At 43.1% G+C, this 27,827-nt stretch overlaps 1 protein-coding gene across 1 annotated transcript in view; it reads left to right on the top strand.

The window, feature by feature from the left end:
• The window catches only part of TIAM1 (TIAM Rac1 associated GEF 1), a gene marked incomplete in the record, with an annotated part of 322,739 nt that overhangs the window by 263,906 nt on the left and 31,006 nt on the right, over positions 1 to 27,827 (top strand). The window contains 1 exon segment of the mRNA XM_056559538.1: positions 7,572 to 7,663. Coding sequence (XP_056415513.1) covers positions 7,572 to 7,663 — 92 coding nt within the window.

Here is a 27,827-nt window from a genome sequence, read left to right as displayed (position 1 = left end):
TATACAGTGAAGAAAAAAATAATAATTTCATCCCTCGTTCTATCATTTTAATGGCCGGTTTATTTGAACAGTGAGAGACAGAATAATAATGACCAAACAAATCCCGTAAAATGTATTTAAAATAAGTTATGAATTAATTTTTATTTTCCTCAGTGAAATAAGTATTTGATCCCCTATCGATCAGGAAGATTTCTTTCTGGAAGGTGTCTTTATACAGATAATAGTAGCACTCTCTCACTGTTCAAAGAAGCTGACCATTAGAATTGGGCAAGAGTACAAAATCAGAAGGGGACCAAATAGTTTTTTCCTTCCCTGTAGCAGTAGGGACACAGCTAATCTGTCGGGGGTTTTATAAGGGATTGTTGTCAGATCCATAAACGGCAAATCCGTCATCCTATGCGGAGATACATGTCCAAAATGGTGTTTCCCAACCAATGTGCCTCCAGGTGTTGCAAAACTACAACTCCCAGCATGCCTGGACAGCTGTAGTTTTGCAACAGCTGGAGGCACCCCTGTTGGAAAACACTAGTTTCAAAGTTGAGTGCGCATGTATCTATGTATATCCGTATATATAACGTATGTGTTTGTGTGTGTGTGTGTGTATATATATATATATATGACTCATTGTCTGTGTATATACAGTACAGACCAAGAGTTTGGACACACCTTCTCATTCAGAGTTTTCTTTATTTTCATGACTAGGAAAATTGTAGTTTCACGCTGAAGGCATCAAAACTATGAATTAACACATGTGGAATTATATACATAACAAAAAGTGTGAAAATCTGTCATATTCTAGGTTCTAACCACCTTTGGCTTTGATTTCTGCTTTGCACACTCTTGGCATTCTCTTGATGAGCTTTAAGAGGTAGTCACCTGAAATGGTCTTCCAGCAGTCTTGAAGGAGTTCCCAGAGATGCTTAGCACTTGTTGGCCCTTTTTGCCTTCACTCTGCGGTCCAGCTCACCCCAAACCATCTCGATTGGGTTCAGGTCCGGTGACTGTGGAGGCCAGGTCATCTGGTGCAGCACCCATCACTCTCCTTCTTGGTCAAATAGCCCTTACACAGCCTGGAGGTGTTTGGGGTCATTGTCCTGTTGAAAAATAAACGATGAACCAACTAAACGCAAACCGGATGGAATAGCAGCCGCTGCAAGATGCTGTGGTAGCCATGCTGGTTCAGTACGCCTTCATTTTTTAATAAATCCCCAACAGTGTCACCAGCAAAGCACCCCCCCCCCCCCACACACACACCATCACACCTCCTCCTCCACACCATCACACCTCCTCCTCCACACCATCACACCTCCTCCCCCCCCCCCCACACCTCCTCCCCCGCACCATCACACCTCCTCCCCCGCACCATCACACCTCCTCCCCCGCACCATCACACCTCCTCCCCCACACCATCACACCTCCTCCCCCACACCATCACACCTCCTCCCCCACACCATCACACCTCCTCCCCCACACCATCACACCTCCTCCCCCACACCATCACACCTCCTCCCCCACACCATCACACCTCCTCCCCCACACCAGCACACCTCCTCCTCCACACCATCACACCTCCTCCCCCACACCATCACACCTCCTCCCCCACACCATCACACCTCCTCCCCCACACCATCACACCTCCTCCCCCACACCATCACACCTCCTCCCCCACACCATCACACCTCCTCCCCCACACCATCACACCTCCTCCCCCACACCATCACACCTCCTCCCCCACACCATCACACCTCCTCCCCCACACCAGCACACCTCCTCCCCCACACCAGCACACCTCCTCCCCCACACCAGCACACCTCCTCCTCCACACCATCACACCTCCTCCCCCCCCCCACACCTCCTCCCCCACACCATCACACCTCCTCCCCCACACCATCACACCTCCTCCCCCACACCATCACACCTCCTCCCCCACACCATCACACCTCCTCCCCCACACCATCACACCTCCTCCCCCACACCAGCACACCTCCTCCTCCACACCATCACACCTCCTCCCCCACACCATCACACCTGTGAAGTGAAAACCATTTCAGGTGACTACCTCTTGAATCTCAACAAGAGAATGCCAAGAGTGTGCGAAGTAGTAATCATAGCAAAAGGTGTCTAGAACCTCGAATATGACATATTTTCAGTTGTTTCACACTTTTTGTTATGTATATAATTCCACATGTGTTAATTCATAGTTTTGATGCCTTCAGTGTAAATCTACAATTTTCATAGTCATGAAAATAAAGAAAACTCTGAATAAGAAGGTGTGTCCAAACTTTTGGTCCGTACTGTATATATAATAAATATATTAGAAAAACCGCTACGCAGCACTCGAAAAAACTGGTGAAAAACTGTGACTTTTATTCAACCCATGTCCAGCAGCGACGTTTCAATTCATCAATAGAATCATTCTCAAGCCAGTCAATCATTCCATTGATGAACTGAAACATCTCTGCTGGACATGGGTTGAATAAAAGTCACAGTATTTCAGAGTGCAGCATAGCTGTTTCTATATGTGAAGTGGACCGTGATCGGGTTCGGACCGCTGGCACCCATACACATTTGGATGTAGTGCTGCTATACAATTTGTGTGTGTGTGTGTATATATATATATATATATATATATATATATATATATATATAATATATATATATAATATATATATGATCGAGAGAGACACAGAGAGAGAGATCGAGAGAGACAGAGATTAGACTCTATGGCCGACATTTATCATTGTCTTTAGACAGTTTTTTGTGTCTACAAAGGTGCAAAAAAGGGACAAGCAGGGTTTATTTGCACCTTTTTTGCGCCTTTTGGTTTACACATTTCTGCTGATTTTTAGTTGTAATCCACTGATTTTGGCAATACACATGATATGGACGGGCTTTATGAACTGTGCCTTTTTGTGAAAAGGCGCAAAAATGGCGCAAAGCCACTGAAAGGTCTCTGAAACTACACCAGCCCAGAATTAGCTTAGCTTTTTGGAGTATGTGAAGAGAGAAATTTCCGGAAATGTGCTCCTACACGTTACCAGCACAGAAAAAAAGGTGTAGAAAAATGCTTCACTTACACCTACAATGATAAATGCAAATCAAAAACTGCATGAAAATATACAATTATTTATTATACCTTTATTCTGTACATGGAAACTTTTTAAAACTTTGCAGGTCATTCCGTTCTATTCCTCTAGAGGGAGCAAGTCAGCTATCATTTTTTTTTTGTTCTAAGTGAATTATAAATAAGATGTTAGGTCCAGCGTTTAAGTTTATTCCAAGTTTATTAGACGCCTCGATTATTAAAATTTACATAGGACTAAAAGCAATCAATGGATACATATATATAAAAAAAAAAAAAGTCAAAATATTCCACAGTACTTAAAAATATACCCCCCTTGCTACAGTCTCCAAAATTCCATTGGTGCCCGATAAATACGGTCTCTTCTGCGTCCTCCAGAATCCCATCTTGCATGCGGCGTGTCTTAAGCCCCCAGCACCATCCGTGCCCGGCTTTCCCGAGACTAACACGTTAATACAGCGAATAATGGTTTTCCTTATCATTCGCTACAGTGAATTAATCTTCTGTTTCCTAAGAGACGACACAATAACGTTCAATCCACTCGACTGGAAAGCGTTCAGAACGCGCTTTGAGCGGGAGGGCGAGCGCCGATTGTTTATGCAGGAGTGGGAGGGACTGATTGACGTGTTATGTTGATTTTTATATTTATTTTTTTTATCCGTATTAAATATACTAGTAATTATAATGTTTCTATAGTTACCTTGTGTTCACATGGAGAATGGTATTACGAGGGCGTCATCGCAGCGGCGCACCGTTATTTACAGCTCCTTATTGAGGGTGCCTTCTCCCTGTCCCAAATATATCTCAACCCAAGTTTTCCTTCTTTTTTTTTTTTTTTTTTTAAGCAGTTTTTGTGGGGTCATTCAAGATCAGTGTTTCCCAACCAGGGTGCCTCCAGCTGTTTCAAAACTACAACTACGGGAGCGCGAGGTTTCAGCTCCCCTCTGCCGTATGCGCTTCCGTATGGGAGAAAACGTGGTGTGAACCCCGCCTTAGGCGGGGTTCACACCACGATGTTGCCAATCAGTTTTCCTGATGGAACCGTATGGGGAAAAAGTAAACCATATGCGTTTTTAAACCGTATACGGTTTTTAAAAGTGCATACAGTTCCATCCATTTTTATTTAAAAAAAACAAACACATTTGACATTTTTGTCCATTTTTAATGGGAGGGGTGTTGGGTGGGGACTTTAGGATGCAAATGCGCATGTGCAAAGTAAAAACCGCATATGGTTTTCCGTATGGAACCGTATACATGTGCGTTTCCCATTGACGGTTTTTAAACCGGAGACAAAACCGCGGTCAACCACAGTTGACTCCGGTTTAAAAACCGTACTGCAACCGCATTCTTTTTTTTTTTTTTTTTTTTAACATGGACGTCAATGGGAAACGCACATGTATACGGTTCCATACAGGAAGCCGTATATGGTTTTTACTTTGCACATGCGCATTTGCATCCTAAAGTCCCCACCCAACACCCCTCCCATTAAAAATGGACAACATTTTCAAATGTTTTTATTTTATTTATTTTATTATAAAAACGGACTGAACCGTATGCACCTTAAAAAAATAAAAATAAAAAAGTATACGGTTTAAAAACGCATACTGTTTACTTTTTTCCATACAGTTCTATCCGGTTTTTTTTCCATACGGTTTTCTTTAGAAAAACTGATTGAAAACAGTATGGCAAAAACGGGGTGTGAACCCAGGGTAACCCCAAGCTTGATAACCTGTCTTGGTCCTGCAATTCCCCCCCCCCCATACCATCAATTATCTTTGTCGCCCTCCTCTGCACCCTCTCCAGTTCGGCCATGTCCTTCTTATATACTATGGGATATAACCACACAGCCGACAATCTAATGTCACTCACCTACTGCATATAAAGGAAAGTTCTATAGGAAGCGACTAACAGCAGGTTATTGGACTGTGGGAGGAAACTGGAGCATCCAGAAGAACACTGGGAAGAACATACAAACTCCTCACAGATGGTGCCTTGGTCAGAACCCAAACCCCTAAGCTCTGCCAGGCAGCAATACTAACCGCTGTGCCACCACGCTGCTGTCTTCTAATGAAGCCGACTTCAGGTTGGATTTTGTAGAGTGTGTAAAAATATACGATCTTGTGGCGCTACAGCGGGGGGTACACATACGTATGTAGCCTGCAGGGTTGTGAGAAGTGTGATCTTTACTCTGTGGTGCCCCCTGCTGACATGGTGGGGACTCTTAGCAATGAGCTGGTCAGACAAAATCCTCCCCGTTGTTGAATATTAGTGCATAAAACGCTGGCCCCAAAAGGTAAAGCCGGGTATACATGTGGAGGCACTACAGCTTGATGGGAACAGTGTTGGCTGCGTCCCTGGGAGGGGAAGGTAGTTTGGACTGGACAATCCTATTTATGATCATTTTGGCACAGTAGGCACCCGCTGCTCTTTGTGCAGCCTGGTTTGTGTGGGGGTGAGAATATTGTAAGGAACAAATATTACATTCACCCTTTAAAAGGGGTACTCCGCTGCTAGACATCTTATCCCCTATCAAAAGGATAGGGGATAAGATGTCTGATCGCGGGGGTCCCACCTGTCAACTCCCACAGCACCAAGCGTTCTGAACAAATGCTGGGTTCCTGCGGCAGTGGTCGTGACGTCACGGCCACGCCCCCTCCCTTCATGTCTACGGGAGGGGGCGTGTCGTCCGACACGCCCCCTCCCATAGACATGAATGGAGGGGGCATGGCGTGACGAGGGGGGCGATGCCATGATGTCAAGATCACGGGCTCCGGGTATTCAGAACGCTGGAGCACCGGAGTATCCCTTTAAGACCTGCAGAGTGAAGAAGCAGAAATCTCACCTATGCAGGAGTCTATTTTGTAGTTGGAACTCTGTTTTTCTCACGCAGCACTCTAAATCTCCTGCATAGCTCTCGTCATGGCAGAACTTTACCCTATAGTGTTAGAGCCAAGGAGGGGATTTGGAGCTCTGTATCAGAAAAACAAACTACAAATAAACAGCAAACCTGGGAGAAAATGTACAATTTTTCTTACAATTACCTTTTATCTGTTGCTCACTTGGTTTGTCATTCTGTTCTTTGGATGGGGCATGTCCTGACTCTGCATTACTCATCCTCCTCCCTGAGTCTGCTGTGCTGTCCTGGGTCTCTTAATCCAATCACTGCAGGCTGCTCTGTAACCCCCTCCTCTCTGTTTTCATGCTTCAGTCTGATAGGACAGGAGTGAGCACAGAGGAGTGCTAGTCCTACCCTCACTTTCTGGACTTTGTCCCAGTCTGTGCTTAAAGGGGTACTCCGGTGGAAACCATATTTTTTTATTTATTATTATTATTTTTTTTAAATCAACTGGTGCCAGAAAGTTAAAAAGATTTGTAAATTATAAACAAGAAAGTTGCAACAGCACTCTAGGTCAAAAAATGGAGGCTCTTAGCGCACTTTTTCATCAAAATGTGCGCTAAGAGCCTCCATTTTTCGACCTAGAGTGCTGTTGCAACTTTCTTGTTTGTACATTTTGTATTTGCCACAGCAGCGGGAACCTGTGTATTAGGTTGTTGTGCTGGCTATTTTTCCTTTTTGTTTTTAGATATGTAAATTACTTCAATTAAAAAAATCTTTACCCTTCCAGTACTTATTAGCAGCTGTTTGCTACAGAGGAAATGTATTTTCTTTTTGAATTTCTTTCTTGTCTTGTCCACAGTGCTCTCTGCTGACACCTGATGCCCGTATCAGGAACTGTCCAGAGCAGGAGAAAATCCCCATTACAAACCTATGCTGCTCTGGACAGTTCCTGACACGGACAGAGGTGTCAGCAGAGAGCACTGTGGGAAAGACAAAAAATAAATTCAAAAAGAAAATAATTTTCTCTGTAGCATACAGCTGCTAAAAAGTACTGAAAGGATTGAGATTTTGAAATAGAAGTAATTTACAAATCTGTTTAACTGTCTCGCACCAGTACATTTATAAAAATGTTTTCCACCGGAGAACCTTTTAAGCTGGGACAAAGATGATGCTTCACCGGGACATGATTAGGTTCTCGATGATATGGGGACCCCTAGTGGTCTTTTTTTTATAAGCCATAATTTCTATAAAAAAAAAAAAATTCTTATGAAGTATATTAGAAAGGTTAATGTTTTGCCAAGATGTACAACATATAAGAAGTTTCTGAGTCTGACAGCGCCCATTTAAAGTAGAAGACTACATTGGAGAGGTCAGGTGGGGAGGCTGGCTTGCACGGTAGGATGGAGTAATTGATCTTGACAGGTTTGTGTTGCGAGTTGAAGGATGAACGCTCCCGTCATGTTCTGGTCAGCCGTGTTAACAGTGCGTTGTCTCGGAGCGGTCTCTTCTTCGTCCTTGTGTTCTCCACATTTAACCGTTCTAGGTGAAAATAGATACGATATATAGACTCAATGTGGACTGTAGCGCCCCGGGGTGATGGCGTCTGGTGTAGATTATCTCTGATGTCACCATTTATTTTCTCATTTGCAGGTTGCAGTGAAGACGACACCGGCAAAGAGACCACTCCGGAGGAGATAGAAGTGCAGCTGGAGGTGTCGGACGAGACCGATGCAATGAACAAAGTGAGTGTCCGCTTCTGATCCCCGCTGTGTTACCTTAGATGTCAAGTGGTTGTGTTTATACAGAAAATAGCCACGTTTGTATTATTAGATATCTTTTACTATATTATACTATTCTTATATTTATTAGACTTTATTGTCATATTTTTTCAGTGAAATATGCTCCACTTTAATGTCCTGATACAAGTATTGTATGATTACAAAGCACATTTAGGACGGTTTCCTTAGTCGCAATGTTTTAGGTCGGGTTCACGCAAAGCAGTTTGGTGTTTTTTTTTTTTTTCTTTCTTTTGTGGTTATTTATTTATAAAAAAATTTTTATTTTTAATTTTTTTGCTGAAGCATTGAGTTGATTCTCCCTCTCAACCTGTGTAATTAAAGGGGTACTCCGCTGCTAGACATCTTGGTCGTGATGTAAAGGCCGTGCCCCCCTTTTGATGTGATGCCACACCCCCTTTCATGTCTATGGTAGGGAGCGTGTTGTCACGCCACAAGGGGGCGTGGCCGTTACATCACGACCAAGATGTCTAGCAGCGGAGTACCCCTTTAATTACACAGGCTGAGAGGGAGAATTAACATGATATTGTATGATTACAAAACACATTTAGGAGGGTTTCTTTAGTCACAATGTCTTAGGTCGGGTTCACACAAAGCAGTTTGGTGCTTTTTAAAAAAAAAAAAAATATTTGTGGTTATTTATAAAAAAAAATAATGTATTTTTTATTTTTTACTGAAGCATTGAGTTAATTCCTTCTCTCAACCTGTGTAATTAAAGGGGTACTCCGCTGATAGACATCTTGGTCGTGATTTAACAGCCATGCCCCCTTGTGCAGTGACGCCACACCCCTACCATAGACATGAAAAAAGGGGGGGTGGCATCACTTCACAAGGGGGCGTGGTCGTGGCGTCACAATCACGGCCTCCGGCTCCAAGCGTTATGAACAAAATATTTAGAACGCTGGAGCACCAGAGTACCCCTTTAAAGGGGTTGTCCAGGATTAGAAAAACACAGTTGATTTCTTCCAAAAACAGCGCCACCCCTATCCTAAGGTTATGTTTGGTATTACAGTTCAGTTCTATTGAAGTGAGTAGAGCCAGGTCATTATACCACACGCAGCCTGAGGACAGGATTGGCCCAGTTTTTGGAAGAAATCAGCTCTGTTTTTCTAATCCTGAATAGCCCCTTTAACTCTTTCTTTGCCCTACATTGCACAGGTTGGGAGAGAGAGAATCCATGCAATGTTTCTGCAATAAAAACAAAAACCACATAAAAAAAAATGCACCAAACTGCCTTGTGTGAACCTGACCTAAGACATTGACACTAAAGGTGGCGTTGTTTTTGGAAGAAATTAGCTCTGTTATTTGTTTTCTCGGAAAACTCTTTTAACTAGCTGCTACTGTATTCCTCAGGTGTTAGATATGGTGCATAGGGGAAACCCTTACAGCTGTCCTATACATTGTGTAGATCATGTATGGGCTAAGAATTGTTACAATTTGTACCTGAAGTGACATATAAAAAAAAAAAAAAAAAATATATATATATATATATATATATATATATATATATATATATATATAGCGCTATAGTCTTTTACAGGTGCTATATTATGGCGCCGTACAATGGTTCATTATTGCGTTCTCTTCATGAAACAGGAAGTTTAGGATGAACCATGCTGCAAAGGATCTTGGGCGCTCCCAACTCTCCATTTATTTCTATGGGAGCGCCCAAGATGCGAGGGTACAGCCTTGTGGATAGTGGATAAGTCCCACCCCCAGCTAAACCTTTAAAGGGGGACTCCGGTGGAAAACTTTTTTTTTTTTTTTTTTTTTTAAATCAACTGGTGCCAGAAAGTTAAACAGATTTGTAAATTACTTCTATTAAAAACTCCTAAAGGGGTACTACCGTGCTGAGAACTTATCCCCTATCTAAGTTGCCTGATCGCGCAAGGTCCCGCCACTGGGGACCCCCGCGATCTCACACGCAGCACCGCGCTCTCATCAGGCCCCGGAACGAACATCACTCCGGGTCTGATGACTGCCGTTCACGGGGCCGGAGTATCGTGACGTCACGGTTCCGCCCCGATGTGACGTCACGCTCCGCCCCTCAATGCCATAGACTTGCATTGAGGGGCGGAGCGTGACATCACACGGGGGCAGAGCTGTGACGTCGCGATCACCGGCCCTGCCATCAGACCCGGAGCGGATGTTCGCTCCGGGGCCTGATGAGAGCGGGGTGCTGCGTGCGAGATCGCTGGGGTCCCCTGCGCGATCAGGCAACTTATCCCCTATCCTTTAGATAGGGGATAAGTTGTCAGCACGGTAGCACCCCTTTAATCCTTCCAGTACTTTTTAGGGGCTGTATACTACAAAGGAAATGCTTTTCTTTTTGGATTTCTCTTCTGTCACTACCACAGTGCTCTCTGCTGACATCTCTGTCCATTTTAGGAACTGTCCTGAGCAGGAGAAAATCCCCATAGCAAACATATGCAGCTCTGGACAGTTCCTAAAATGGACAGCCGAGGTCAGCAGAGAGCACTGTGGTCGTGACAGAAGAGAAATCCAAAAAGAAAAGCATTTCCTTTGTAGTATACAGCCCTTAAAATGTACTGGAAGGAATGAGTTTTTAATAGAAGTAATTTACAAATCTTTTTAACTTTCTGGCACCAGTTGATTTAAAAAAGAAAGTTTTCCACAGGAGTACCCCTTTAAGGGGGTACTCCGGTGAAAAACTTTTTTGTTTTAAATCAACTGGTGCCAGAAAGTTAAACAGATTTGTAAATTACTTCTATTAAAAAATCTTAATCCTTCCTGTACTTATTAGCTGCTGAATACTACAGAGGAAATTATTTTCTTTTTGGAACACAGTGTCTCTCCTGACATCATGAGCACAGTGCTCTCTGCTGACACCTCTGTCCATTTTATGAACTGTCCAGAACAGCATATGTTTGCTATGGGGATTTCCTTTTACCCTGGACAGTTCCTAAAATGGACAGAGATGTCAGCAGAGAGCATTGTGCTCGTGATTCAGCAGAGAGCCCTGTGTTTCAAACGGAAAATAATTTCCACTGTAGTATTCAGCAGCTAATAAGTACCAGTTGATTTAAAAAAAAAAAAGTTTTTCACCGGAGTACCCCTTTAAGTCCTTTCTACATTGGTCTAGGCCAGTGGTCTCCAAACTGTGGCCCTCCTGATTTAGCAAAACTGCAATTCCCAGTTTTGCAACATCTGGAAAACTATATATAACTGAACAATGGAGCCTCTAAGGGTATGTTCACACATACTATATATGTATGTGTGTGTGTGTGTATGTGTATATGTATATATATATATATATATATATATATATATATATATATATATATATATATATATAAAATCCAAGAAAGGAAGCCGCACTCCAAATTGCAAAAAGCGGTGTGTTTATTCACCCATTAAGTCAATGCGACGTTTCAGCCTCACAATGAGGCCTTTCTCATTGTGAGGCTGAAACGTCGCATTGACTTAATGTGTGAATAAACACACCGCTTTTTGCAATTTGGAGTGCGGCTTCCTTTCTTGGATTTTATATATATATATATATATATATATATATATATATATATATATATATATATATATATATATATATATATAATATAATATAATATATATTACTGCGTATTTTGTTCTGGTAAGGGCCTATTCACACTACAAAATTTCGGAATGGTTTTCAGTGGTATTCTACTGCACCGTTCACAATGCCGGAGAGATTTCGGAATCTAGACCTACTGAAAGAATAAACATGTTAGTTCTTTTTTTTTTTATTCGGAAATGCATTGTTGTCTATAGAGGGATCCTAGCTCTGCAGAAGAGGGAATCTGTGCCAGGAATATCTCCGATTTTGTTGCGTGTATGGGGCCCTAAGTCAATGAGAAAATACGCAGCAAAATATGCACGTTTAAAAATGTACGCTATGGGTGCATTCACACACTTTAGTTGAATATGAAAAACTTTAGGTGAATATGAAAAACTTTAGGTGAATATGAAAAACTTTAGGTGAATATGAAAAACTTTAGGTGAATATGAAAAACTTTAGGTGAATATGAAAAACTTTAGGTGAAAATGAAAAACTTTAGGTGAAAATGAAAAACTTCAGGTGAAAATGAAAAACTTCAGGTGAATATGAAAAACTTTGTATGAATATGAAAATAAAAAAAACTTGTGACAAAAAGATGAGGTGATTGAGCAGGGAGAAGAACGCGTGGCAGCCCGCTTTTCTAACCACTCTGTTTCTGAGCCCCGGACTTCCCCATAGACTTACATTATTAATTTGCCCCAGGTCACGTGAGGCAGTGCCGGTAGGGAACGCACTGAGCCTGCACTTCTCCCAGCTCGTCTCGCGATCTGTCGGGGTCTTTTTTTCATGACAGTGCCAATTTAAGTTTTTGCAGTAGTTGAACCGTGATGTAAAAGCAACATGTGAATACACTCCAGCAATTCCGGTTTCCGCTCTAGCGTTCTACCGTTGAGTTTTCCCATTGTGGCGCACAGCGGCGGTGCAGGGGCGACACACTCTTACTGGCTGGAAGTCTTCTGTAATTGCCTCTGGTTGTTTTTCTGTATTCGAGTCGCCTGGGTTCAGCCGCCTGGTAACTTCCTCCCATTAGACATGGAGCCTTGGAGCAGCTAATTGCTCGTGATTTATATCTTAATGGTTCGGGCCGATCTGATATAATTACTACTTGGAAGTGAAAATATGACACGGTATCAGACGGAGATATTCTGGGATCAGCCGCGGCGTACAGTCATTCCCTTATATGAAGCTAACCAGCCGCCTCCAATAACGCAGGGAAGAAGACGGTAAACATTTTTCTTTTCACTATTCGGATAGACACGTTCTGTTAATCCTGTGTAACGTTTGTTCCTAGGAAAGCTGGGTGGTGCCAGATATGTCCGTTTTTGCTGCATCTGGGAGCAAAGCCTGCCCTGTTGTCTATCAATACATAATGAGGCAGGTTTGATAGATAGCCACATGAGCTGGAATGGTAACCCTATTGGTTGTCACCCAGCTTTTCCGGAATCAAATTCAAATTAAAAGGCCTTAAAGAGAACAAGGAAGATAGAAGGGTATTAGGGTGTTCTGGAGGAATTCTGGTCGAGTGACCGTGTTTACACTGCTCCAGTATAGTGCGGAGATAGCCTTATATAGAATAGAGGGGTTATCAATAGCCACAGGAAGACGAATCTAAAGTGCAGCTTCCTGCATGTCCAGAGGAATAGAAACCTCCTCACATCCCGCGCCTCATTGTCTGCTGCGTGTTACACTACAGATGTCTGACACCGCTCCACATAGTAAGTCCTACCCTCTGTCTGCACTTCTGCTTTACTTCTTTCCCTTTCTTTCTTTTTTCTTTGTCCTTCTCTTTTCTTTAGTCTTTATTTATTCTTTTTAGGTCTCTTGCTGTTGTGCCCCACTCTTTTGCATTACACATGGTTATGCGCCCCAATCTGTCTTGCTTCCCCTGGCTTTCTCACTCTTGCGTCTCTAGCCCCCCCCCCAAGGCTTTTCTTGCCCCTGTGCCCTCCCCCATGCTTTTTTTTGCTCTTGTTCCGCCCCCCCCCCCACCCCCTTCCTTCTTTGACCTAATCGCTCTTGTGCCCACCTCCCGTGTGCCATTCTTGCACTTGTGCCCATCTTCTCCTGTGTCCTTCTTGCTCTTGCCTCCCCCTGCGCCCTTTTCATTTATGCCTCCCTGTGTCCTTCTTGCTCTTGAGCCCTCACCCGTGCCATTCATTGCTTTTGTGCCCTCATTCTGTGCTCCTCTCGCTCTTGTGCCCTCCCTCTGTGCCCTTCCTGCTCTTGTACTCTCCCCGTGCCCTTCTCGCTCTTGTGCCCTACCTCCGTGCCCTACTCATCTTGTGCCTTCCCCGTGCCCTACTCATCTTGTGCCTTCCCCGTGCCCTACTCATCTTGTGCCTTCCCCGTGCCCTACTCATCTTGTGCCTTCCCCGTGCCCTACTCATCTTGTGCCTTCCCCGTGCCCTACTCATCTTGTGCCTTCCCCGTGCCCTACTCATCTTGTGCCTTCCCCGTGCCCTACTCATCTTGTGCCTTCCCCGTGCCCTACTCATCTTGTGCCTTCCCCGTGCCCTACTCCTCTTGTGCCTTCCCCGTGCCCTACTCATCTTGTGCCTTCCCCGTGCCCTACTCATCTTGTGCCTTCCCTGTGCCCTACTCATCTTGTGCCTTCTCCGTGCCCTACTCATCTTGTGCCTTCCCCGTGCCCTACTCATCTTGTGCCTTCTCCGTGCCCTACTCATCTTGTGCCTTCCCGTGCCCTTCTCACTCTTGTGTCCTTCCCGTGCCCTTCTCATCTTGTGCCTCGCCCCGTGCCCTTCTCACTCTTGTGCCTCGCCCCGTGCCCTTCTCACTCTTGTGCCCTCGCCCCGTGCCCTTCTCACTCTTGTGCCCTTGCCCCGTGCCCTTCTCACTCTTGTGCCCTCGCCCCGTGCCCTTCTCACTCTTGTGCCCTCGCCCCGTGCCCTTCTCACTCTTGTGCCCTCGCCCCGTGCCCTTCTCACTCTTGTGCCCTCGCCCCGTGCCCTTCTCACTCTTGTGCCCTCGCCCCGTGCCCTTCTCACTCTTCTGCCCTCGCCCCGTGCCCTTCTCACTCTTGTGCCCTCGCCCAGTGCCCTTCTCACTCTTGTGCCCTCGCCCAGTGCCCTTCTCACTCTTGTGCCCTCGCCCAGTGCCCTTCTCACTCTTGTGCCCTCGCCCAGTGCCCTTCTCACTCTTGTGCCCTCGCCCAGTGCCCTTCTCACTCTTGTGCCCTCGCCCAGTGCCCTTCTCACTCTTGTGCCCTCGCCCAGTGCCCTTCTCACTCTTGTGCCCTCGCCCAACGCCCTTCTCACTCTTGTGCCCTCGCCCAGCGCCCTTCTCACTCTTGTGCCCTCGCCCAGCGCCCTTCTCACTCTTGTGCCCTCGCCCATTCCCCCCATGTGCCCTTTTCGCTCTTGCACACCCCCATGGTTGCTCTCTTGTACTCTGTTGTTTGCTTGCTTACTGTGATGATCTGTTACTGTAAATTAATAATTAATATTTTTCCGGATTTTTGTGCTTAAATTTTTCCCTAGAACTCTTGTATGACTTTAATAATTTATGATGGGCGAATCATTATCCCTCTATTTATATCCCCATTATCCTCTGTGGGGCTGTATGATAGTGCACAATATAACAGCAGTTTTGTACAGTCTGTCCTTGCGGCTCTTTTGAAGTTAATAGGACAATATGGCGGCATGTTAAGCCGCCAACCGTGAGCAATATAATTTGAATGCCGTCCTGATTGAAGACCTTTTCTTATGGCTCTGGTTGGTATAAGTGTTGTCCAAGTTAATTGCTGAAAATTGGCTTCTTGGATTCCTTAGCTGTTTATTATAAGCTCGATCTGCTGCCTTGGTGCCAAGATGAGAGGATGGCGTTGCTTGGTACATTTGGTTTATGTGCTTTTATATCTAATGTTAGATGGTTTGGACTATAGGATTTTCATGCTTATTTAAAACCTTCACCCTTTCAGTTTATTATGTTTTTATTTTTTATTTTTAAAGGGACACTAATAAAGGCTGGGGACACGGGAGGTGTAGGGCCTATGGTACAGTATTGAAATCTTTGGGGAAGCACTATGGTAGGCCCAGTGCATATGCCTCATTGCATGAAACTTGTATATCTGCCCATGGTTCTTCCAGGTAATAAAATGATTTATGCTGAAAACACCAGGTAAGAGGTTGGAGAAGATGTTTCTGGTATTTATCACCCTAGAAGTCCCTCTCTCCAACTAACCAGACTTTATGTGCCATGTACAATGGGAACAGGTGATACATTTTGGATGGTCTCTGGTCCCCTGCTCTTAGAGATTGGATGCATTCTGATGGCTTATTACCCCAAAAACTAAAGGATCAGGAGCTGAAAATCCAAAATGTCTGCCCCCCCCCCCCCTTTCTTCTCAACATGTGGTATCTGTGGAAAGTGAGAAGGCCACCAGCATTAGATGGTTGGTTGATACCACCAAAATCGTTGGACTCGGCCAGCTTTAATGTCGTGTATTTCCAGCTCAAGATTCTTAAAGGGGTACTCTGGTGAAAAACTATTTTTTATTTATTTTTTTTATTTATTTTTTTCACATATCAACTGGCTCCAGAAAGTTAAACAGATTTGTAAATTATTCTATTATAAAAATCTTAATCCTTCCAGCTGCTGTATAGTTCTTTTCTGTCTGACCACAGTGCTCTCCCCTGACGCCTCTGTCCATGTCAGGAACTGTCCAGAGTAGGAGCAAATCCCCATAGCAAACCTCTCCTGCTTTGGACAGTTCCTGACATGGACAGAGGTGGAAAGAACTACACAACTTCCTCTGGATCATACAGCAGCTGATAAGTACTGGAAGGATTAAGAATTTTTTATAGAAGTAATTTACAAATCTGCTTTACTTTCTGGCACCAGTTGGTTTGAAAAAAATTGTTTTCCACCGGAGTACCCCTTTAAAGTACCCCTTTAAAGAATTTCTTCTGTAGTATTCAGCATCTAATAAGTACTGGAAGGATTAAGAAAATGTGTCATAAGGGCTATAGAAGTTTAGGCTTTATATAGGGGTAATAGGGGCAATAGAAGATTGGGGTTTATTTATGCGTGTAATAGGGGCTGTAGAAGATTAGGCTTTATATATGGGGGTAATAGGGGCTATAGACGATTAGGCTTTATATATGGGGGTAATAGGGGCTATAGACGATTAGGCTTTATATATGGGGGTAATAGGGGCTATAGAAGATTAGGCTTTATATATGGGGGTAATAGGGGCTATAGAAGATTAGGCTTTATATATGGGGGTAATAGGGGCTATAGACGATTAGGCTTTATATATGGGGGTAATAGGGGCTATAGACGATTAAGCTTTATATATGGGGATAATAGGGGCTATAGACGATTAGGCTTTATATATGGGGATAATAGGGGCTATAGAAGATTAGGCTTTATATATGGGGGTAATAGGGGCTATAGACGATTAGGCTTTATATATGGGGGTAATAGGGGCTATAGACGATTAAGCTTTATATATGGGGGTAATAGGGGCTATAGACGATTAGGCTTTATATATGGGGCTAATAGGGGCTATAGACGATTAGGCTTTATATATGGGGGTAATAGGGGCTATAGAAGATTAGGCTTTATATGGGGGTAATAGGGGCAATAGAAGATTGGGGTTTATTTATGCGTGTAATAGGGGCTGTAGAAGATTAGGCTTTATATATGGGGGTAATAGGGGCTATAGACGATTAGGCTTTATATATGGGGGTAATAGGGGCTATAGACGATTAGGCTTTATATATGGGGGTAATAGGGGCTATAGACGATTAGGCTTTATATATGGGGGTAATAGGGGCTATAGACGATTAGGCTTTATATATGGGGGTAATAGGGGCTATAGACGATTAGGCTTTATATATGGGGATAATAGGGGCTATAGACGATTAGGCTTTATATATGGGGGTAATAGGGGCTATAGACGATTAGGCTTTATATATGGGGGTAATAGGGGCTATAGAAGATTAGGCTTTATATATGGGGGTAATAGGGGCTATAGATGATTAGGCTTTATATATGGGGGTAATAGGGGCTATAGACGATTAGGCTTTATATATGGGGGTAATAGGGGCTATAGAAGATTAGGCTTTATATATGGGGGTAATAGGGGCTATAGACGATTAGGCTTTATATATGGGGGTAATAGGGGCTATAGACGATTAGGCTTTATATATGGGGGTAATAGGGGCTATAGACGATTAGGCTTTATATATGGGGGTAATAGGGGCTATAGACGATTAGGCTTTATATATGGGGGTAATAGGGGCTATAGACGATTAGGCTTTATATATGGGGATAATAGGGACTATAGACGATTAGGCTTTATATATGGGGGTAATAGGGGCTATAGACGATTAGGCTTTATATATGGGGGTAATAGGGGCTATAGAAGATTAGGCTTTATATATGGGGGTAATAGGGGCTATAGATGATTAGGCTTTATATATGGGGGTAATAGGGGCTATAGACGATTAGGCTTTATATATGGGGGTAATAGGGGCTATAGAAGATTAGGCTTTATATATGGGGGTAATAGGGGCTATAGAAGATTAGGCTTTATATATGGGGGTAATAGGGGCTATAGAAGATTGGGCTTTATATATGGGGGTAATAGGGGCTATAGAAGATTGGGCTTTATATATGTACGGTAGGTATTAGGGGCTATAGAAGATTGGGCTTTATATATGTACGGTAGGTATTAGGGGCTATAGAAGATTGGGCTTTATATATGTACGGTAGGTATTAGGGGCTATAGAAGATTGGGCTTTATATATGTGAGTATTAGGGGCTATAGAAGATTGGGCTTTATATATGTACGGTAGGTATTAGGGGCTATAGAAGATTGGGCTTTATATATGTACGGTAGGTATTAGGGGCTATAGAAGATTGGGCTTTATATATGTACGGTAGGTATTAGGGGCTATAGAAGATTGGGCTTTATATATGTGAGTATTAGGGGCTATAGAAGATTGGGCTTTATATATGTGAGTATTAGGGGCTATAGAAGATTGGGCTTTATATATGTACGGTAGGTATTAGGGGCTATAGAAGATTGGGCTTTATATATGTACGGTAGGTATTAGGGGCTATAGAAGATTGGGCTTTATATATGTACGGTAGGTATTAGGGGCTATAGAAGATTGGGCTTTATATATGTAGGTATTAGGGGCTGTAGAAGATTGGGCTTTATATATGTAGGTATTAGGGGCTGTAGAAGATTGGGCTTTATATATGTAGGTATTAGGGGCTATAGAAGATTGGGCTTTATAGATGTAGGTATTGGGGGCTATAGAAGATTGGGCTTTATAGATGTAGGTATTAGGGGCTATAGAAGATTGGGCTTTATAGATGTAGGTATTGGGGGCTATAGAAGATTGGGCTTTATAGATGTAGGTATTAGGGGCTATAGAAGATTGGGCTTTATAGATGTAGGTATTGGGGGCTATAGAAGATTGGGCTTTATAGATGTAGGTATTGGGGGCTATAGAAGATTGGGCTTTATATATGTGAGTATTAGGGGCTATAGAAGATTGGGCTTTATATATGTGAGTATTAGGGGCTATAGAAGATTGGGCTTTATATATATATATATATATATATATATATATATATATATATATATATATGTAGGTATTAGGGGCTATAGAAGATTGGGCTTTATATATATATATATATATATATATATATATATATGTAGGTATTAGGGGCTATAGAAGATTGGGCTTTATATATATATATATATATATATATATATATATATATATATATATATATAATATGTAGGTATTAGGGGCTATAGAAGATTGGGCTTTATAGATGTAGGTATTAGGGGCTATAGAAGATTGGGCTTTATAGATGTAGGTATTGGGGGCTATAGAAGATTGGGCTTTATATATGTGAGTATTAGGGGCTATAGAAGATTGGGCTTTATATATATATATATATATGTGTAGGTATTAGGGGCTATAGAAGATTGGGCTATATATATATATATATATATATATATATATATATATATATATATATTATGTAGATATTAGGGGCTATAGAAGATTGGGCTTTAGATCTCGCACATATAGGAAATAGTGTGTGCATTTAGCTTTGTGTAATTGTACTAATCACATGTTACTTTATAGGGATCCGCAGCATTTTTAGCTTGTTCCAGCCTTAGCAGTAAATGCAATGCTATCTGCTCTGTCACCGAGGGGGGTCTGAGCGGCACATTCATGGCTGGCACTGACAGGCAGTCACCCGTCTGGCTGATAAATAAAGCCTCCTTTTTTTTTCTCTCTCTCTTCTTCTCCCTTCTGGAGAGAATAAGCACAATCCCCACCATCTATAGCTCTCAAAAATTCCCTGGAAGTAGTAATGACTCTAGTTGAATAGAAGAATGTTCCTGTGCATGTAACCCACAATTTGCTGACTGCAGCCGCAGGCAGCATCAAGTTTTATCATGCCTGCCGCACCTACCCTGAGCTGCGAGGGGGCTCCAGATTGTAGGATTGGATCCTCTGCCGTGTCCTGGCTGCTGCTCACTATGTAGCAGGCAGCGGATCTCCACCAGAGCTGAAGGCTACCGGACCGGAGCCATATGATCCTGCAAAAGGTAAAGCCGGGGTGGTCTAGAGAATATCATTATTATTTTTTTTCATATTTTATTCTATATTTTTTTTTATTACCATTTTATTGAATTATTATTATTATTATTATATATATATATATTTTTTTTGCATTTTCCAATCTTGAGAGCGTGTGCAGCAGAGCCGGTTGTGGTGTTTTGACCCTTTTTAAGGAGTGCAATAGTTTGTTGGCAGGGCCAGTCCTATGCAAATTTCGGAAGGCTGGGTATACGTCTTTTAATGTTAGTGTGTGTATTTATGTGTATAGTGTATAGATAGCTCATTATTATTTAACCCTTCCTGCGCCGCTCTCTATTATCCCCCCCCCCCCCCCCAGATTTTGGTGGAATTGCTTTTTCCCCCCTATCTTCACCGAACCTTCGGCTGCTAAAACCTCATTTATTTTGCGCTTTCTTGTCGGTGAAATCTCTTAATCTTTCTGTGTAATATTTAAGCCTTTTCTCTGCCAGTCCTTGATCTCCCCCACCCTCTCCCCTCCAGCTAGTGGAATATGAAGGAGACTTATGCTTATTTAAAAAAAAAAAATATTTTTTATATTCTTATTAAGAAAGTTCAATAAATCATCTTCCGGATATAGATCAGAATATTTCCTAATGAACGTCTGCCCTCCGGGGGTGTCTGAGATTGACTGACTGGGTAATGCATGTAAGGTGAAGTCATCCCTGCCATAGAAATCATTCCTAAATCAGTGTTACCGAACCGGTATGTCTCCAGCTGTTGCAAAACTACAACGCCCAGCATGCCCGGACAGCCAAAGGCTGTCCGGGCATGCTGGGCATTGTAATTTTGCAACAGCTGGAGGCACGCTGGTTGGGAAATAATGAGCTAAATTCCACTAAACTCCTTAGAGGACAATTCACATGCTAATACTGTTTCTATACACAGCAGGTGGTCCTTGGTGTGGACTAACCACTTGGCCATTAGGGCAACACATTGGGATAGGGTGGGATGTTGGTGTCATCTGCAACTTCTTAAGTGCCTACACCCCTAAAAAGTTCCCCTCATCCAAATGGATTTTCCCAACCCATGGGAGGGCTGGGTGGCTCTAATGGTTGGGAAGGCACCCATGGGTGCAACCCCCTTTACATGACTTGATCGTGATGTATGTAAAGGTCTCGGAGTGGTGTCCGGCAGCTTGTGTTTTCTAGTATGTCATGGGCTCGACTATGGATCCTGCTGAGTTAAGGTTCTCATGTCATCAGCTGATGTAATGGAAGCAAAGTGTGAACAGCGCCACGGGAGCCAGGACAAATGTGTGAAGTGGAGTAATGGTGCATTACTAGACAGAATCCATTCAGCTCGGAAGTGTAAGATCACTTACTGTACATGTGCCTGACCCTTGAGTAATATCGGGATTTATGCAGGATTTGAGCCCTGGTTTACATTCTGCAGAAGATGGAGGAGCTGCAAGATGTAAACCAGGGCTCAAATCTTGCACAGACACATGGGAACTGAGTTCCTGCACTTTATCCACAGCAGGAACACTGGGGAGATCTATCAAAACCTGTGCATAGGAAAAGTTGACCAGTTGCCCATAGCAACCAATCAGATCGCTTCTTTCACTTTTAAAAGAGGCCTGTGAAAAATGAAAGCAGCGATCTGATTGGTTGCAATGGGCAATTGGTCAACATTTCCTCTGGACAGGTTTTGAGGAATCTCCCCCACTGTTCCCATTAGCACGAGTCCTGCAGAACCAGCCCTTGAGTGGAAATCTTGGGTGAGTTCCCACACTTTTTATTTTCCCCAGGACTTGACCCCTGATGAAAACCATTGTGAGAGGCCAGGAATGTAACTAATGGGATGTATTCGCCTTTAAAGGGGGGGTTCCAATTACAAGAAGCCATGTTGAGGTATACCATCATTTCTTGATAAGTGGGGATCTGACCACCATTTTCTACAGCGATCCGAAGACCATAGGGATGACAGTGCTGCTTTTACGTTCTCCCGTTCCTAAAGGGAAAAACTGAAGACCATGAAGAACTTGTAGCCCCCTCATTCCTCAAATCGGTACAGGCCCATTTCATTTTAGGACATGGACAAACTGTTAGAAGAGAACTGAATGGCAGTGATGATTGGACAACTGTGTATGGGTGAATTGAAGCCAATCATCAAAGTCCTCTGAGGCCAGTGTGAAGAGGCGTAACTTGGAGCTCCTGGCCCCGATGCAAAATCTGCAACAGGACCCATGTGCCAATAATAATACTGGTCTCTCATGGTGCAAATGTGCTTTGGGGCCCCCTTAGGCACCAGTGCCCCGGTGCGACTGCTACCTCTGCACTCCTATAGGTCCGCCCCTGCCAGTGTGAGAGGTCAATGCTTCACATGCAGTGGGAGCAGGAGCATAGTATCATGGGAGTTATCCCAAGTCCAGGCCTCTAAGTCAAAGAGGTCCTATGATCATGCACCTATTGAAAGTAACGGGCAGCCATTAGTTTTATTAGAGGACTACATCTTCCAGTGTTAAGAGCCACCATTAGATATTTTATAGGGTTTCTAGTGGGGACCACCCGCTTCTTATAATGCAACACCGCTCTAAAAAGTCATAAGAGACAAAAGTGTTGTATATAATAGTTGTATTGGGATTAGCAGCAACAGATAGAATATTGTAGATTTTTTTTGGTATAAACTATGAAGTATTTAAAGGAGTATTACAGGAAAAAACTTTTTTATACATATCAACTGGTTCCAGAAAGTTAAACAGATTTGTAAATTACTTCTATTAAAGTACCCTTCAATTCCCTGGTTGAACTTGATGGACGTATGTCTTTTTTCAACCGTACTAACTATGTAACTATATCTTAATCCTTTCAGTACTTATGAGCTTCTGAAATTAAGGTTGTTCTTTTCTGTCAAAGTGCTCTCTGATGACACCTGTCTCGGGAAACGCCCAGTTTAGAAGAGGTTTGCTATGGGGATTTGCTTCTAAACTGGGTGTTTCCCGAGACAGGTGTCATCAGAGAGGACTTAGACATAAAAGAACAACCTTAACTTCAGAAGCTCATAAGTACTGAAAGGATTAAGATTTTTTAATAGAAGTAATTTACAAATCTGTTTAACCTTCTGGAGCCAGTTGAGATATATATAGATTATATATATATATATATATATATATATATATAAGTTTGTCCCTGGAATACCCCTTTAATTTGTCTTGCAGAGATTAGTTTTAAAGCAAATGTTGTTGTATATAGGTATACAATTCTAAAGGATTTTCAAACATAGATTGTATGAAATAATCTAATGCAAAAATTGTAATGTGAATGTGGCCTTAGCTTACCAGATCTACCAGGTTCCATACAATATAATGAAAAGTGACCATGTAGGCTTGAATACGTCAGGAACTGGCACCCGCTTTCTGGATCAGTTGGAACCACAGTGGCCCTTTATAATCCCTCCATTTGCATAAGAAATGTGTCCAGAGAGAAAATACGAACTCCTATTTGAGTACACTTTTTTTTTAGTATGATTTTGTCATGACATGGAGATCAAAATTTTGTTACATGGAATATCTAGTTTTTAAAACAAACTGTGATGGTGGCTTCTGGTCATTTACTCCTTTTTCAGAAAATGTTTTCAGGAGCGTTTGTTGACACAATGGCAGTATATATACTGTCCCACGTGACAGCTGTGCGCCTCAAAGCTGGGTTCTTACTGGTATTATAAAGTAAACCAAAAAGCATCAAATTTATACTACTCCATATCGCTATATCTGAAGTATAAACATAACTTAAAGGGGTACTCCGCCCCCAGACATCTTATCCCCTATCCAAAGATGTCTCTCCCCAACAGCTGGACCCCCGCGATCTCCCTGCTGCACCTGGCGTTCGTTTAGAGCATCCATCGGGTGCAGCGCCGGAGGCTCGTGACGCCACGGTCACGACCCGCTCGTGATGTCATGGCCACGCCCGGTCAATGCAAATCTATGGGAGGGGGCGTGATGGCCATCACGCCCCCTTCCATAGATTTGCATTGACCGGGCGGGACCGTGACGTCACAAGTCTCCGCCCCACATCGCCAGTCATCCAACACGGAGTGAAGTTCGCTCCGTGTATCAGATGTCTGGGCTGCCACCTCCGGGACCCCTGCAATCAGACACCTTATTCTCTATCCTTTGGATAGGGGATAAGATGTCTAGGGACTAGGTACCCCTTTAAGTCACTATGGACCCTTTTATAATAGAAGTGGTCTTATGATTTGGAAACAACATCTGACCTAGTCAGGCATTCAGTCAGAGGACATCTGGCACGCCACCATCTTTGAAAACTACCTCTTTAAAGTTGCCATTGTAGGTCATTGACCCACTTCCTTATTATGGTGAATCAGAGCAGAAATAACATTCAGGAAACCACTGGAGACGATTGTTACATCCAGAAGGAAGTTTACAGAGATGAAGGAAATGCTCCATTATCACCGTAAAGGGGGCATTATGCTGTATCCGCTCCTATCTCCGCACATTTCTCCTCAGAGATCTTCTCTCACACGTCTTCCAGCAGCCAGGTGTTGTCTGAGAAAAGAGGATTAGAGGTTAGAAATGCTAGATTACAGGGTATTGCTTTGTATTTTTAGTTTTTTCCTTCAGAACAAAGAAAATACAAGGATGACGCAGAAGGAGAAAAATGAGCATTTTGTCAGAATTAAACTATCTGTGTTTGATCGATAAAGACAGTGATGGAAATCTGTGAAAGGACATTTTTAAGACAGTCCTATTTTCCAGTCACTGCATGCGAAACAGAATCGCCTATGGTAAAAGGCCATCGTTTTCAACGCTCTCCATTGGGTTAAAAACCTGAGACAGCTTAGTTGCAAGCATGAGTGACTTTACCTATTGCACTTAATTGCAAATTCCTTAAAAATTATATTTTTTCAGTAAATTTACAGACACCATGATGTAACCGCTGATGCAGTCTTAAAAATTTTTGTTAGGCCCCTTTTACACTGACTTTGTGTCCTGTCTGAGAAGAGTCGTCACTTTTTTTTCTGTGCCGTAATGGATTTTTTTTTGATGGGGCACAACGGTACACAACGGGTCCCGACAGATCCCATTTACTATTATGGGGTTCGTGGGGCGTATTTTTCCTCCCGCTATTCTCCCTAGCTTACCTGACGGACGTCACACTGCGGTGTCTGAATGGCAGTGTGAAATAACACACAATAAAAAGAGGCAAAGTCCGGCTACTACGGGATATGATAGAGCCCACTATGGACAAGTGGAAAAAGTGAAGAATCGAGGCATGTGAAGATGGGTAGGTGGTGCTCTGGCTTCGTGATAAACAGTTCCAATATCACAGTCCGTAGAGTGAGAAAAAAAAAAAGTCGGCAACTCACCAGTCGTGTTCTGAATTTTATTAAATACTCACATAAGAGTTACAAGTTGGCGGGGGGGGGGGTGTACAGCAGGCAACGGTAGCCGTTTCGCACAAATTAGTGCTTCATCTGGCCTGTGAGTACTTAAGACTGGTGAGTTGCCGACTTTTTTTTCTCTCTACGGGCAGTGTGAAATAAGCCTTAGTCTTGTGCAGGTTTTAGCACGGTTAGCCTAAAACATGGATGATCTGAGTTAACCATAGGAGAAGGCTCTTTTGTAGATCGACTGTCCATTCTCCCTTAAGGTGGAGGAAGTCCTGAGCAGTGGAACTCTCTATGACGTCTACATTTAATCTGTTATCCGCCAAAGATGTGGCTGGTCTCTGTTTCTATTTGGAACAGGTACCATCTTTATGTCTTAGCAGGTCAATTTAATGTAGTCATACATACAAACCTCTAACAGATAACACTTGGCCAAAACAACTTCACCCTACATAAATATACCAGATTTTTTTTTTCTATTTAATCCCTGCAGAGAGCACTAAAGTTGCCCATAGATCTGAGATTTCAGCCAACCAATATGTACAACTTAGGCTATGTACCAGATTCTGATCATAAGACCTCATTATAACTGAGCAAAACATTGACATTACCCATTTTGGTCAACAAATGCATGGTCAGCTCTTGTTGGACTGCTTAGAGTGGGGGCCTCAATAGGATCAGGGATGGCATTCATCCATTGCTAACTGAATGTTTCGCCCAAATGAGGACCCAAAACCGCTGCCCTTCATCAGTGGATAGCCCCAGAACTGTTGGGTGAGGTCTTCAGGGGTATAATTGTCCTTTAGACCTCTGGGGTGGGGACAGCAATAAGATCAGCCATGACACTTATCCGTTGCAAACTGAATATCTCACCAAAGGACCCAAAACTGCTGCCATTCATCAATTACGTCAACAGTGGATAGCCCCAAAATGGTTGTGTGAGATCATTAGGGGTCTAATTGTCCCTTTTACACAATATTGTTTCCCATACCATAGCATTTTAGTAGAATGTGTACGTAGCAGGAAGAGGTGGGTTGTCCCAGAGAGTCCCCTTAGATTACATACTCTTAACAGTTTCTATTTCCTGACATCAAAAGCTCTTTAACTAGAGACTGTCCCCCCGTTGAGTTTTACTAAGGATCTCCCCACCCCCAAGTTGAATGGAATATTTTTTTTCCCCCTTCTAGAAACTATTAACCAGCAAGAGCCTCCAATGATTGCAGCTCTCCGGAGTGTTAATACCTCCATTTATTACAAGCTGGCTGCTCCTTTCTGAAGAACACCATTCAGAGCCAATGTTTTCAGACTCAAGAAGCCAACGTACTCGCCAACGCACCTCCACATTGCCGGCTCTTGTGATTAACTATGCATATTATATCATAACCTCTAGTGTGAAGAGAGGAAGATTGCCGTGCCTACATGAAAGCCGACTCTTTGTTCATGTCTCCCAATGCCGTTATAATAATACTATAAAAAAACTTTCAAGTCTTTTTTTTTTTAGATTCTTTTTTACCACATTAGATCCATTTGCAAGTAAAATCGATGCCCTCACAGATTCTGTTTACTGTAGTTCCTTATGTGAGTTTCTGGGGGGAAAAAAATTCTGCAATGTGGTTGCTAGGTGACTCTGTGCCTACACATCCTGATGAAGAAGAGCGGTGGAAACGGGAGTCTGTATGTGGCTGACAAAGTTACGGCTTTATTCAAAACCTACCCCCCCCCCCCCCCCCCCCCCCCCCGGCCCATTTTATAAAATTGTTCATCCATTAAATATAAGGTGCACGGTGCAGGGACTACAATGGGTGTGCACGGCAGCTTGCAGAAAGGATTTCTTCCTGGCTTCTGAATTGGCATAATTGCTGTTTGTGTTGGCAGATGTAATGGCGATCCGTGTAATCTTTCTCTCGCACAGCGGAGGGAAAATTGCGATGACACGGGTGTAAGGAAACTCAAGGTTACCTCCTGTAGTGTGGAGGGCAGATGAGATGTTGTCGGCCTGTTAGGGTTTGTACGTGTAGCTATAGATTGCCTGCTCAAAGAATAACAACATTTAAAAAAAATGGAAACCATTTTCGTTGTTCTTCCCATTGGAGTTAAAGAGGTTATCCGGGCATGAGGAGGCGTTACGTCACGTCTCCACTCCTGGAAACCTCCGGGTTTCTGAGCCTGGAGACGCAGCCCCACATCGAGTGCAGGTGCTGCAGGGAGATCGCGTGGGTCCCAGCGGCATGCCCCCCGATAAGATGTTTTTGTCCGGATAACCCCTTTAATAGATCTTTCGTAGGGGTCTGGTCTTCCGCCTCAGTTTTTTTTACCTTTATGGGGTGCACCTTTTGTACTGTGTATTAATATTTAGGCTATCATGGATATATTTGGTTGTATATACCACTTTGTGTCACATCTTTACACCCGCCATCCCTCATCACTGGTCAACGACAAAGCGACAAATATATTTGTTATATATTTTAATTGCATTAACTCTGATGCTAAGTGATCCATAACAAGGTTGTCTTAAGTTGTACAACCCCTAATGGGGTTATCCAGGAATAAAAAAAAACAAAGCTCA

The sequence above is a fragment of the Hyla sarda genome, chromosome 2, assembly GCF_029499605.1.
Source record: "Hyla sarda isolate aHylSar1 chromosome 2, aHylSar1.hap1, whole genome shotgun sequence".
In the NCBI taxonomy this organism is placed as follows: Eukaryota; Metazoa; Chordata; class Amphibia; order Anura; family Hylidae; genus Hyla; species Hyla sarda.
This window is presented reverse-complemented; position numbering and strand designations above follow the sequence as displayed.